At 39.0% G+C, this 14038-nt stretch overlaps 1 protein-coding gene across 5 annotated transcripts in view; it reads right to left on the bottom strand.

Moving 5' to 3' along the window:
- The window catches only part of CTNND2 (catenin delta 2), a 914420-nt gene that overhangs the window by 108791 nt on the left and 791591 nt on the right, over nt 1–14038 (bottom strand). For all 5 annotated transcript variants that reach the window (XM_072807315.1, XM_072807318.1, XM_072807317.1 and 2 more), the window contains one exon: nt 6321–6494. In XM_072807315.1, coding sequence (XP_072663416.1) covers nt 6321–6494 — 174 coding nt within the window. The remainder of the gene's footprint in view (nt 1–6320; nt 6495–14038) is intronic.

Below are 14038 nucleotides of genomic sequence, written 5' to 3'. Positions count from 1 at the left end.
CAGAGAAAATAACTTCTGTCTTCAATCTTGTTGTAGTCCTTGCATATTTGAGCCTCTGTTACAGCCACTAGCATTCCTCTAAATAATGAGATATGCTAATGTCTCATCACTGACTCATAGTCCAAAAGTGTTAGCTATGATTTTAGAAGTGTGCTTCCTTATTCCAGGCCTCTTCTTTACCAAAATGACTCTAGAGACACCCTCATGACTTGTGTGTGTGCATGTGTGTGTGTGTGTGTTTGTGTGTCTCCTTGTGTATATATTTCTATCACAGCATCTATTATGGTTTTTGAACTTTTTGTTTTCGTGTTTTGTACTGGAAGGCACCATGGGGAAGATACCACATCAAACTCAGCTTCTTATGTCAACTGTCTTCCAATTTGCTGCTCATACCTGGAGATTAAAACATGTTTAGCTGATGAAAGACAAGGTTTATTTCTAGAATCCACGTTTATTATTTAAGAACAGCATTCTCCGTTGAAATAGAGAAATATAAAATGAAATATAAAAAGGATCAAAGCTCCTAGCAATTCTCATTGTAAAGGGACAGAGATTTGCTAATATATTTATTTATTTTCGATTGAGCCAGCAAGTTCTAACCACTTCTACAAAAATGCTTTTAGAGCTTGAAGTGATCACATGTTCCTTGACTAGTCTTTTCTAAAGCCAAACTAATCCCTTAATCCTGTTGTCCCTGTGTGTGGGTTTAGAACTTGATGCAGAGCCTATGAATACTTGCTTGTCCTCAGGACTAGAAGAAGAGAATACAGAGCTCCATAGCTCTCATCATGCTAGAACAGTTAATATGAAGTTTTTATGTTTGAATCCCTTCTGACCCAACTGCTCGGGTAATTAATAATGCAGTTCCCAGGTTATCTCACATCTTAAACTGAGTTCAAATGGGGATATTTTTTTACTGCTTGTTTTGTAACTTCTGTGGGTATAATGTGCCTCAGGGGTTCCTTTAAGAACAGGATGTGCCTGCTTGATACCAAACCAGAATCAATTTTATATGTAATGGGGCCCAGAAGATTCAGTATGTTGCCTGGCTGTCTTCGCACTGACATTGTTGCTGATGAGAAATCAGCTGTCACTCTTCTCCTTGTATGTACAAGTCTTTTTTCCTCTCACTGCTTATATATATATATATATTTTGAACAGTTGACATACAATGTTATTCTCCAGCTGATTTTAAGATGTTCTCTTTACTACTGATTTTGAGCAATTTGACTATGATGTACAGTTTCTTTATGCTGCTTTTATTCGGTTTTCCTTGAGCTACTTGGACTTGTGAGTTTATGGTCTTCATAAATTTGGGAAATTTTCAACTATTAAGACTCCAAAGATTTTTTTTTCTGTTCATCTTTCTCTTTTCTTTTGGGAATTAAAATTACATACATATCAGACGACTTGAGGTGCACTGATAATTTGTGATTTTTTTTTCTTTGTGTTTTGTTTTGGGTAGTTTCTATTCAGTTCATTAATCTTTTCTTCTGCAATGTCCAACCTGCCTAATTTAATCTCATCTCATGTGTTTTTCATTTCAGACATTGTATAACTCTGGAAGTTTTACTTGAATCTTATTTATTTTCCATGTTCTAATTAACTTTTTGAACACGTGAAATACAGTGATAGCAACTGCTTGTCTGCTAATGTTAACATCTGTGTCAGTTCTGAGTTGATTTTGAATGATTAATTTTGCTCCTTATTATGAATTACATTTGCTTCTTTATTGGCTTGTAAAGTTATTTTCTTTTTCTTTTTCTTTTTTCTTTTTTTAAAGATTTTATTTATTTATTCATGAGAGACACACACATCCAAAGAGAGAGAGGCAGAGACACAGGCAGAGGGAGAAGCAGGCTCCACACAGGGAGCCCGATGCAGGACTCGACCCTGGGTCTCCAGGATCAGGCCCTGGGCTGAAGGCGGCGCTAAACTGCTAAGCCACCCAGGGATCCCCTGGGTAAAGTTATTTTCAAGTAGATGTCAAACATTCTTAATTTTAATCTGTTGGGTACTGCATGTTTTTTGTATTCCTTTAGATTTTTTAAAGCTTTGTTCTAGGCTTCAGTTAATTTACTTAGAAACTATTGCTATTTTTGGATCTTCTAAGATTGATAGGAAAGACTGTATCATATTTAGTCCAGGGCTAATTGTATGTCTAGTTCTAGGAGGCAAGATCCTCCTGAGCTCTCATTCAGTGGTCCATGAATTATAAGGTTTTCCTGTCTGGTACTCGGGAAGCACACTGTACCCATCCCTATGTGAGCACCAAGTTTCTCTCTAATTGCAGGAGATTCTTTTCTCAGACTTGGGTGTTTCCCTCACATGCATGCACTCTGATAGTTCCCTAGGAATATTTGTTGGGGATGCTCTGCAGATTTCTAGGGCTCTCTCCATGTGTGATTTTCTCCTCTCTGGTACTCCATCCTATGAACTCCAGTCACCTTTGTCTCCCCAGATTCCCTCCCCCATCTCCTTAGCTCAGAGTTTGCTGAGCTCCTCTGGGAGTTCCAGTCCTGGTGCCATGGTGGGCAGTCTCACTCAAGGCAGTGAGCTGGGCCATTCAGAGGGCTCATCTTGCTTGTTTCTTGTCTCTCAGAGATCACAGTCCTTTACTGACTCATGCTTGGTGTCTTAAAAACCATTGTTTCTTCTATCTCTCTAGGTTATGTTAGTTGTTATTCTTCCTTAAAGGGATTGTAAACCTGAACCATCTTGGCTGGAAGTGAGAGTCCCTCAAGTTTAGCTATTTCTACAGCTTCAGAATGGAATTCTATAACTTACGGCTTGGAAAATTAGGTCATTCAATGACAATGATGAAAGTAATGCCAAACTACCCAAAACCATGTTTATTCTATAGTCCATTTGGATGCATATGGCATTTACAGTATAGGTGCAGTCCTTGCTATCCTTACTATTTACTGGGGTCTTTGGAGGAAAAAATCAATAAGTCAGTCACGTGTTATTAGAGTCAATGACTTGGTTATGGCCTGGATCTTCTCCATTTCTTCCTCCTTAGGTTGGGCCCATCCTTGTCCTGCCTCAGGCTCATCATGTCCATCATGTCCAACTGGGCGAGGTCCTCATATGACTTCTGTGTTTATTCTGACTCAATTCCTAACCTACTAGGGATCATGCTTAGAGCTCATTTTCACCATAATCTTTCAAAACTTTGGTTTTTTAAAAAACTTAAACCTTATACTTTACATCACATCACTAACTAGAAAAAAGACACTATCAAACAATGATTTCTACTTTTATTGGTTGCACTCCACTGATGCCCTGGTTCACTTTTACATTATGCTCCAACTGCTAAGCTATGCTAAATTCATTATCCTTCTTCCCAAGACTGTTGGCCCTGACTCTTGGGACAAATCTCAAATTTCCTAGTTCTCTTATTTTTTATTCATTTTGGCCACATGGCTGGAGATTCTGTTTCTTCCTTCACTACATCTATGTTGCTATCATGTTACTTCATTAAATATTAACAGCTTGATATACAAATGTCTCTTTATTCTATCTTATTTTCAAAGTAAATGGGCAAAGAATAGCTTCTTTGAAAAAGGCCACATAAAAAAAAAAGAAAAAGGCCACATTTTAGGGAAAAATGGACTGTGCAAAGATACCTGAAATATTTGACTTAATAATAAGTACAGATATATTTCTATTGTTCAAACCCTAGGTTTTCACAAAGTTCAATTACAAAATAAATAACCCATAAATGGGAGTTGAAAGAGCATCCATGCACATTTTGGAAGTCTTTAAACTACTATATCCAATTGTTTTAATATTTTGTGACAAACAAAATAATTGTACTGTAAATGAGAAAAAAGTAACTGAAGTCCATGTTGGCTTTGAAAAAAATTATCCCTTTGCTTCTGCCATAATACTGTTCTGTTTTTCTGATGCTCATTAACCAAGTAATGAGTCTCTTAAAGTTTAAAAAGTATTTAAGACCATATGAAGATCTAGTTTACTAGCCAATTTGTTGCAGAAAAAGAGTATGCATGATCTTCCTATAAAGAGAAGTTATAGTTTCAGATGATGAGGTCTATAAAAACCTGTCTCCATGTAAAATTCTGGTATTTACCTTCACATTTCTGCCTTTGTTTGGGTCATAAAAAGTTAAGGACACTAAAACAAATGCCACTAAATTTCAACAGGTGCTATAAAAATGCATGCTTAATACTCTAGATTTCAGATGATGGCACTGTCCCCCATAAGACTTAATGGTGTTGTGTGTCTTAAATCAATCTTTTTAATCATTTAAGATTTTTAAAGTAAAACCCTTTTATTTTAAAAGGAAGGAATTTTCTGGTTTTTGTACAAATTATTTTTAATCTCTTGAAAATGATAACAATTTATCAGTGTTTGGCTTAATGATAACCTTCTTAAATCATCCCTATGGATTGTTTATTTTCCCTTCCCATATATTTTCTTCCATTTAATATGGCATGTTTATAAATGATGATAATGTGATTAACTATTACATATGCTTGTGTATTTTATTTTGATTAAAAAATTCTCATGTAAATATATATATACATATATATATTTATAACTATACACAAATGTTCTTTAGCAGTCCCTTGCCCTACCTGAGGATCATCCCACTCTTCTAGAGTTATTAGGATAGCAAATGCTCCTTATAAGTAAGGCTGACAAACCTTCTGGCCATATGTAATGACAACCCATTGGCCTATGGCATCCTGCTCTCATCTTTGCATCTAGTGCCATGACTGGTCTGCACGCTGTGAGACAAGAAGCAGCCACAATCTTTTTTGTCTAAACATGACACATCTGAGACAATACAGTGCTATAATTTGCTCAGGGTCACAGAGCTTAGAAAAGGTAGAGCCTAGGTTTGAATTGTGATTTGAAGCAAAGCCTCTTAAATTTAGAGGGAGGTAAGATCTAAGGGTTAGTTCAAGGAAGTGATTTCCATTATTATCTCCTTCCTTGCTTGCAAGGCCCTACTCTGGAATTCTGTCTCATGTGACTCTGCTTTTGAAGCTTTTCTCTAGTTGAAAGCAAGAGATAACTTCACTTCAAGCCTAGCCCACTATGAATTCTTTCAGTACAACACTAGGGACACCTATGGATAGAGGAGAAAGGGACGATGATGTTAATTTCTAAGACTCTCAAAAGAAGGGATGAGCCTGCCCATACATCAGCAGCCAGCTTCTGGGAAGTGTTGTCAAGAACTGGGCCCCAAGAGCTGGGAGGTCCCACAAAGAAAGAAGGTAGTGCTGTAGCTGGGACTTCAGCAGTGGAAACAGAATGACAGAGTGAGAGGTGACACGAAGGCAGATGCTGGAAGCTCGTACAAGAAGGGAGGAGGTAGCTGCATGACAATGCTGAGGACAGTGTGTGCAGTGCCTGTGGGACCAAGCTGAGAACTCTTCGTAGCCATGTGTCTTATTAACATTGTTTTGAAGAAAGTGAATGCTAGATAGTGATTTATGTGCATCCCAACCCCCAGGCTTTGATATTAAATGAATGAAAAATAGATAGCGGAGGTCCAAATTCCTCTCTGGATATTTTCCCCATATGCCCTCATTCTAGGTGGTTACACTTTTTCTCTTCTTCTTCTTCTTCTTCTTCTTCTTCTTCTTTTTCTTTTTAATAAGACAAATTAGCTCATGTAATAGTTGGTGATCAAACTCAAGAATTCTTTGCTATGGTCAATCCTTTTCGACCCAAAATGAGGGTCGTGGAAATTTTCCATGAAAACCAATCAAGGATAGTATGTGTTTACAAGAACTCAGAGGAAAAAGCCTTCCTAATCTCCTTCTGAATCGTACATTTTTTTTTTTACTTTTAACATTCTGGCCAAAAAGACCCAAGAATACTATTCTTCTCTGTAAGCCCATAGGTTAAAAATGGTTCTTTTCCTTTGGAGACAGGACCAACTACAACATTAGAGGGATTCACAGGGGTTTTGATACAAGGTGCTTGAGTATTAACTCTCCTAACAGTCAACAATAGAGCTTTGAAAAGCATCAACATGTTATATCTCCCCTGAAAACAAAATAACTCAGCTACACAAATAGAGTGGAAAGCATATCACAGCATTTTCAATGACTATACTTACATCTGTTCATCTATATTTTGTAGAGATCTTCAAGGACCCCTGAGCCCTTGAGAATTTTTAAAGGAATATTTTTCTGTGTCCACAAGTTCAATGTAACTGGTCTTTCCCTAACATTTTCACAAACTGCATTGTAATTGCAGATCTCAAAACTGGACTTCTATTCCTTTCTAAGGATGTGCTCATAATTCCAGATCTCCTCTTTATTGTAATGAACTAGTCATACCTTCCAGCTCCCTGCAGCCAAGTTCTGCAGGGCGCCTGCCGCCCCTTCCAGCGTGTCTGCGTTTGAGCACTCAGAGAGCAGTGTGAGGTAGGGTTTGACTATTGATGGGTGCCACAGCATCTGGATCCCTTTTGGTGGTTCTGCACAGTCTGGAAGAGGTCCTACTCCATCCCACTGGTGAAAGAAAAATAAGAGAGTAAACATCTTTAATATCATTACACTTCCCAACTTCACCTTTTGTAAACACTGTAGCCAAAACCGGAGCAGAATGTTTAAAAACTTGGTGACCATCTATTACAGGTAGGATAATGCCGTAGTAGGGCAAAAATAGGATAGCTACTCCTGCCCACCAAGAGCTTATGATGGAAAGTGGAAGGTGGTGGAGCAGGTACATAAGTGAATCTAATTGCCAGCTGCATGCATAAGCTCTCTAAGAACAGTGCCAACATATTGCTATAAAAAGGAAGAAAAAATAAATTAATTTTGATGGGCAGAGTGGAAGAAGGTTAAAGGTCAAGGCAGCATGTCTTACAGTTAGCATGCTACTGGCATAACACTGTACAGAGTAACATCAAACACCCTCACTTCTTTTTTTTTTTTTTTTTTCACCCTCACTTCTTATGCCAACTGATAAATTCTTAGGCAACTTATAAAAAATATTTGTTTGCTTTTGAATTATATCATGGCATTATAGGCATCAAACAGATCTCAGGAATGTACAGACAAGAGAAAATTGCTATGGTTTATTAGATGCATTGACCTAGCTAAAGGCAAATTTAGATCTTACAGCAATTCTGACAGTTCAGTTTGCTTTGAATTGAGTCTAATGAAGAACAGGAGAATGTATAATTAAAAATTAATGGAAATAATTTAAAAACTATTGCTATTGCATAAGGGAATATCAGTAGACCATTAAAAATGATAGCTATGAAGACCATGTAGCAATGTGGAGAAATGATTACAATAAAAGTGAAATGAACAAAGATGCAAAGTAGTATGGAGTTTATGCTTAATATAACTCAAAATGCCCCAGGACAACATGTGTGATAATAAAAACTTATTAACAAAAATGCTTATGTCTCTCACATTTTTCTACATTTCAAATTTTCTGTTACTCTTATCATTTTAAAAATATTAAAAATCATAAGAGTGATTCTGATGTTTGGTCAGATACAGCCTTTGTCTTTTGGGAAAAATGAAGCCAGTAAATATAATGAGGGTAGAAATGAAGTAAACTCTATGTTTAGAAAAAAATACTCCCACATTCACTTCTGAGAAAAATAATAGTAAAACAAAATAATCCTTTGTAATTTCAGGGTGGGAGTGTTATTTAACTGCTTATTTGTGTTTATTAATGGTGGCTTAAGATATAGTCTATACGACATTTACTAAACTTTCCTGCAGATACTCATGTATCTACATATATGTGCACTTGTGTATATATGTATGTATAAATACAAAAATCACAGCCATAATTCAAAGTCTGTGTTTCTTAGTTTTGAAATTTTTACTGGAATATAGGCTTACTTCATATCCTTGTAACATAAAAATGGAAATGCTAATGGTAAAAATGTAACATTACTTACTATCACAAGTCACTTCAAGAATTTCATTATTTTCCAAGAAAAAAATTAAAGACCCATATCTTCTTTTTCTCAATTATGACACAACTTAGTTTAAGTGAAGGCTAAAGCTCAGAGATGAATTTCCCATGGATGGATGTTGGACATCCCACGAAAGGTTATTTTCACTGAGAATGTCACTCAATTTTAACTCTGTGACAAGGACACTCAAGGTCGGGGAATCTGCTTGTTCTGTTAATCAAAGCTACTTCTAAACCGTTCTGAAATGACTGCACCTGTGCAAGCCTACTAATGAAACCAGCAAGCATGTCTCTTTTAAATATGAAAAATAACAAAGTGGGAAGTGAACAGTCTTGTCACATTGCTCCTGGCTCATTCTCTGAGATGAGCTCACTACACTGGACAGGAAGATAGCACCAGGGAGAGACTAGTTGTTCTGTAGATTTGCTGACTTCAGTGATGGAGCAGGGGTAATAGTGGCTTGTCTAGGGAGATCAGCTTGGGGTGCTGAATCTTTCTGCTGCTGCAACAGGAAATGGGAAATTATTTCATGTGGGTTTTTTCCATTGTTTATTTTGTCATCTCCTTAGAAGTCTTAAGCTATTGTTTTCATATAAAGATGTGATAATATTCAGAAATATCAAACTATGAAACTTAGAGCTCAATAGGGATGGCATTTCCCTCTCACGTTGGGAGAGCTAACACAACAGCGGGAGGTGCACAGAAATAATATTTGCATGCTCATTACAAAATGTGAGAGCCAGACTCTAAGAGGAACAAGAAGCAGCTGTGCTATCATTTGCTGGGTTTCATCTTGTTCTCCTCTCCTAACTTCTCCCCAATAAAATAGGATAAATGGCTAAATCAGTAGACAATTTTCTTCTGCTCTGACATGTGATCTATGTAGCTCTTAAATACCTTTTATTACAATCCTTCCTTAATGGCTACAGAGAGAATCTGAAGGAAATAAAAGGAAAACTGAAAACTGATGTGAATACAGATAATCTTTGATGGCAACTAGAAATGGAGTTCAAAGGGGATTCTCTGCTATTTCAGAACACTGATGGCACCCTAGTATGTCAATACTGAATAAAAAGAGTTATTTCAAAGCCAGTCAATGTATCTGCCCTTTATCTGGGTATGCTATTTCAACCTTTTACTGAGTTGATAGAGAAAGAATTACCAATTGTCCATTAAAAATATATTTTCGCCACCTATAAAAAGACCAGGAGTCTTCTTGAAGAGTGTGCTGACATGCTCAACATTATGTCACCTGGAAAATCAACAATAACAGGATCACAGGGTGAAGGTGACACCAGTATCTGACCTAGGTGATGAAAATTCTGCACATGTAAACTTTTAGTGCTAAGCTTATTCTAGAGTGAGGATCCATGAAAAGTCATGGGATATGCAACTTTATCAGCAAAGTGGACATACCCCATTTATAATTTTAAATACAAGACACATCTCTTAAAATCTGAAATGAAGGGACCAGAACTTTCTCTTTTCAATCCTATAAGGACACAGCAAGAAGAGATCATCTGTGAAACAAGAACAGGCTCTCAACAGACACTGAATCTGCTGTCACCTTGTTTTTGGATTTCCAGCCTCTAGAACCATGAAAAATAAATGCCTGTTGCTGAAATCCCCCAGTCTACGGTGTTTTGTTATGGTAGCCTGAGCAGACTAAGCAGTAATCACAGTAAGCATTAAGTAAATTCAGTGTAGCAGGATCCTGTAGCTACTCTACGACCTTTCTGCCATGGAGCTCTCTCGGGGCAGGCTGTCAGCAAAGCAAGGAGACAGTGTGGCAGGATTATGTTGACAGTAAATCACAGAGCAAATCAATTGATTTTATCACCCTAAACAGTGCCACACTCAATAACATACTATTAGCACTTTTCTTTACTGGTCTTAAATGTATAACTGTAAGACTAACACTAATAACACAAATCAGTCAACAGTTTGTATCATTCCCTTTCTAAAATTGTATTGAATTGAAAATAGGTATTCTCTGTTCAAGAAGGTAGTTCTCAAAGCTTTTTGGAAAGGAAGATAACAAGCCTCCATGTTAGAAGCCTAGGAACTGCTGAAATCTGGACATGATGCTTTCTGCTATGGTCAGTCAGGGGAGGAGAGAGATGCCAGCCACTGGTAAGAAATGTCTGTCTGCTTGGGAAGAGAGTCACACATGTGTGGGACTGTGTTCAATGTGTGACTTAAAAATAAACAAGAAAAAAGTCTTTTCTTTGGACTTGTCTTTAATACTTTGCTTCCCCGTACTGTTTAAATTCTACTTAAAAGATTTCTTAGTTGGCTTCAGGATGGAAAAGTGGAAGCCATTTGCTCCTTATATGAAGAGAAAGATGCAAGGTAGGGACAAAAACACAAAGTCCCCAAACCAGAAAGTAAAAATGCCCATCAATCAAGAGACTTAGTGAACATGGTCTTCCTTCAGGGATGGTGGCTCATGAGTGCTCGAATTACTGCATCCACAAAGCCCCTGCTAATGAGGAGAATTAACAAGAGACTTTCAGCTCTTCCTCTCCACCGGGCTTACACCTGCCCAGCCTCCACTTCCGCCTCGCCTGGCTGGGTGCCACAGAGATGCGGAGAAGGGGTGCTCCCCGGATGCAGGGGAAGGATCTACAGCCCAGAGGCACTGAGAGACTGCGCTCCTCTTTCACATTTGTCACAGCCATGCAAATCCACGGAGAAGAGCTTCTCCGGCTCATCTGTATCTTTGGAACACAAAAAGAAAAGGTTTCTTCTCCGGAGCAATGCAATTCTGTTGCCCATATTTCTCTCCCAATGAGGTGGCACCGTTGTCATTGCCCATGTGCAGGCTGCTTGTTTTAAAGGGATTGTGCTGAAATAAACAACAGGCCAAGGAAACTGCATCATAAAGGGCATGGATCTGCAGCAACAGGGAGACATTCAACTTTAAAATCCCACCCTTCCCTCTCAGCTGAAGTCCCACTTCGCACCATGTCAGAAGAGGAGATGACTGGAAGATGGGAGGTGTCAGGAACATTCTCTCACACAGGGCTTGGTTTAAGCAGGCTCCAGCCTGTACTACATCCTTTAAAAAAGCAACAATGGACCTGCAAGTCCATCCCCTATCTGCCATCTTGGCTTGGCTTGGGTTGAACAGCGGAATTACTAATAGATTCTCCCTTTACAGAGTTTCATGATCACTTCCATCTTTTTTGAGGATGAGGGAAAGGGAGGCAGGGAATAGAAGTGATGAAGACACTCTGAGCAGCTATAAAAAGCCAGGGGTGAGATGACTCTTGTGTTGACTCTTGGGAATTTTGAAGAAGAGGGTAACTCAGGTATGTCAAGTCCCCTGTTTAGAAGATGGGTGCTGTTTAGAAGATGTTGATGACAGTGGGGCTAAGTGTGTGCAAAGAGGGGACAGAGCTGGAGCCCAATGAGCTGCATTTATGTGGCACACATTGTCTCTAGGCTCTCCTTGAAGAAGATATGAAGGGTTTTGCATTTGAGAGATTAGAAACCTGTGTTAAAGGGGGAGAATATACTTAAAGTATAGGATTTAAAGAGATTCAGGGATAGCCTTGCTGATTCATTTCTGTTGGTGTGGAGCCAAGCGACACACATCTCTCAGAAAGAGGTGGGAGGGAGACTGGTGATGCTGTCTACTTCAGGGAGTGGCATGAAGAGCCCACCGTGCTGTGCCCCACAGGGCTGGTCCACATCACCAGGCTTGCCTGCTCTTTCTCCTACTCATTGTGATGGAACCAACCAGAACACCACTAACACCCCTCTAGAACTCTCTCTGCTCTTATCTTCTCATCCACATCTTGGGGAACCTGGTCCAAGAATCTCTCCATTGTCCACCTTTTATTTATTTTTTCCATTACCTTCCTTTTAAAGGGGCTTTGTCCTTAACATGCCATCCCCCCTCAGATTATCCTGAATGCAGTCTTATTTTTTTTTCTATCTTTGGTGATACATGTCTCAAAGCCAGTCTAATACAGTGATTCTTGACTAAAGGGATTTTATCATCCAAGGGGACAACTGTCAATGTTGGAGACATTGCTGATTGTCACAACTGGGGGAGGGAGAACTATTGGCACCTACTGGGTAATGGCCAGGAATGCTGATAAAATCCTACAACGCACAGGACAGCCCCCACAAGGGAGAATTATCTGGCTTGAAATGTCAAGAGTGGCAAGGCTGAGAAACCCTGATCTAGTAGTATAAAACTCAGAGCATTTTTTTGAGATTTATTATTTTTTTTTAGAGAGAGAGGAGGAAGAGGGGTAGATGGAGAGGGAAAGAGAGAGAATCCCAAGCAGACTCCTCACTGAATGCAGAGCACAATGTGGGGCTCAATCCCGTGACCCTCAGACCATGACCTGAGCTGAAATCAAGAGCTGGACACCTAACTGACAGAGCCACCCAGGGATCAAAACAGAGAGTATTTATTAATGGTATGGAGCACTGAATGGTTAAATGTCAATGTGGAAAGTAAATGGGAAGCCTAAATCAGAGTTTTAAGTCTGTAAAGTTGCTGAAAGACTTTACAGAAGAATAGCGTTTTTAGGTGATGGGATATATTTTCTCTGAGGTGCCAAAGTAGGAGGAGAATCTCATTCAATCATGGGCAGTGATAAAGGAGAGTCACTGCATGAAAATGGACAGCTGTGATTTTGCAGGTTTGTGTGACTTGTTGCTTTGAGGACATGAAATATCATATGTTGAGTCACCAAGCTCCCAGCATATGGTGAGGTGAAGGCACAGTGAGACCGAGCCGGAGCCAGCCATGAGGAATGAGCAGCAGCTCAAATAACCAGATGGCTGGTAAAGAAATGGTATTAAGCAGCAAAAGAAAAGTATGCTTACTAATAAAATAAAAACTGGAAGAAACGCAACCTGTGATATTAAGAAATGAGAACTTAAAAGCATCAAGAATGTCAAGAAGGGCAGATACATCAGTGATGATAAATCAAATCCAAGTGTACTTCAGCTATCACTGCCATCCAGCGTGATTAAGACAAATTTTGGCTTATGTATCCAGATTCATTTGGTCTCGATATTTCACTTTTAAGGATTTATCTTTGAAAGGCAATTAAGGGTATAGGTGAGATTCAACTACATAAGTGTATTACAGTTTACATTAGTTAAAATTTGGAAGCAACCAAATTTTTTGACCATCAGGGACTGGATCGCACATCATGGTACACCCCTACCGTGGAATTCCTGGCAGTCCTTCCCCAACCTTGCTGGGAATCATGTGCTGGCAATGAAAAAGGTCATGCTGAGTCAGAGGATAAACTATTGTACAACAGTACTCAGACTGAGACAGGTGGGTGTTGTGCCCACACCTGTTCTCCTTGTCCATGCTGTGCCAAGGTGGGCAGTGGGCACGGTCATCGAGTGCAGGTAATCAGGGGCTTCACTGTTTGCAGAGAATTTGAAATTTGTTGTTGTCTCACAAATATAGTAAGCTTCCTGCCTCCCTCGCACTTTGGGTTTTAACTTGATCTGATATAAACCAAAGGGTGGGGGGTGAGCAACAGTGATGTGTATGACTTTTAAGTGGGCCCCAGAAAGAAGGACATGCTCCCCTACCCTGTCTTCTTTGCACCTTTTCTGCTCCTGGACGATGGACAGGAAAAGACATCATGGACCATGAGAAGGAGGAATTATCCCAAAGAGGAGAACACGATAGATCTCAGAGCCTCTAAAGACTACAGATCAGGGCTGCCAGAAGCATCGACCTTCACATTAGTGGGAAGGACACTTATCTACTCTCAGGACACTTAGAGGCTCTAGGAGTTTGGCTGTCTGACATGCGCCCTAACTGATTCTAACATCAATGTAGAAAAACTGTATTTTTGAAGGGTTAAACAAAGCTGTGCATAAATATGGAGAGAGAAGATTTGAAAGGATATATGCCTGCTATAAGTTGCAATCATTTCTGTCTAGGAGGGGGATGGTGGAGGTGTGTGTATTTCTTTCATTTTGTAGCTTATTGCTATTTTACTCATATATAATTTACATGTTATATGTACATGTATCTACATGCATGTTTATATTTGCTTATAATCAACATCCATTTTGTCCAAAATAAGGAGAAACTTCTTTAAAATTAAAATCTCCAGTGTC

This window comes from Canis lupus, chromosome 31, assembly GCF_048164855.1.
Source record: "Canis lupus baileyi chromosome 31, mCanLup2.hap1, whole genome shotgun sequence".
NCBI lineage: Eukaryota > Metazoa > Chordata > Mammalia > Carnivora > Canidae > Canis > Canis lupus.
This window is presented reverse-complemented; position numbering and strand designations above follow the sequence as displayed.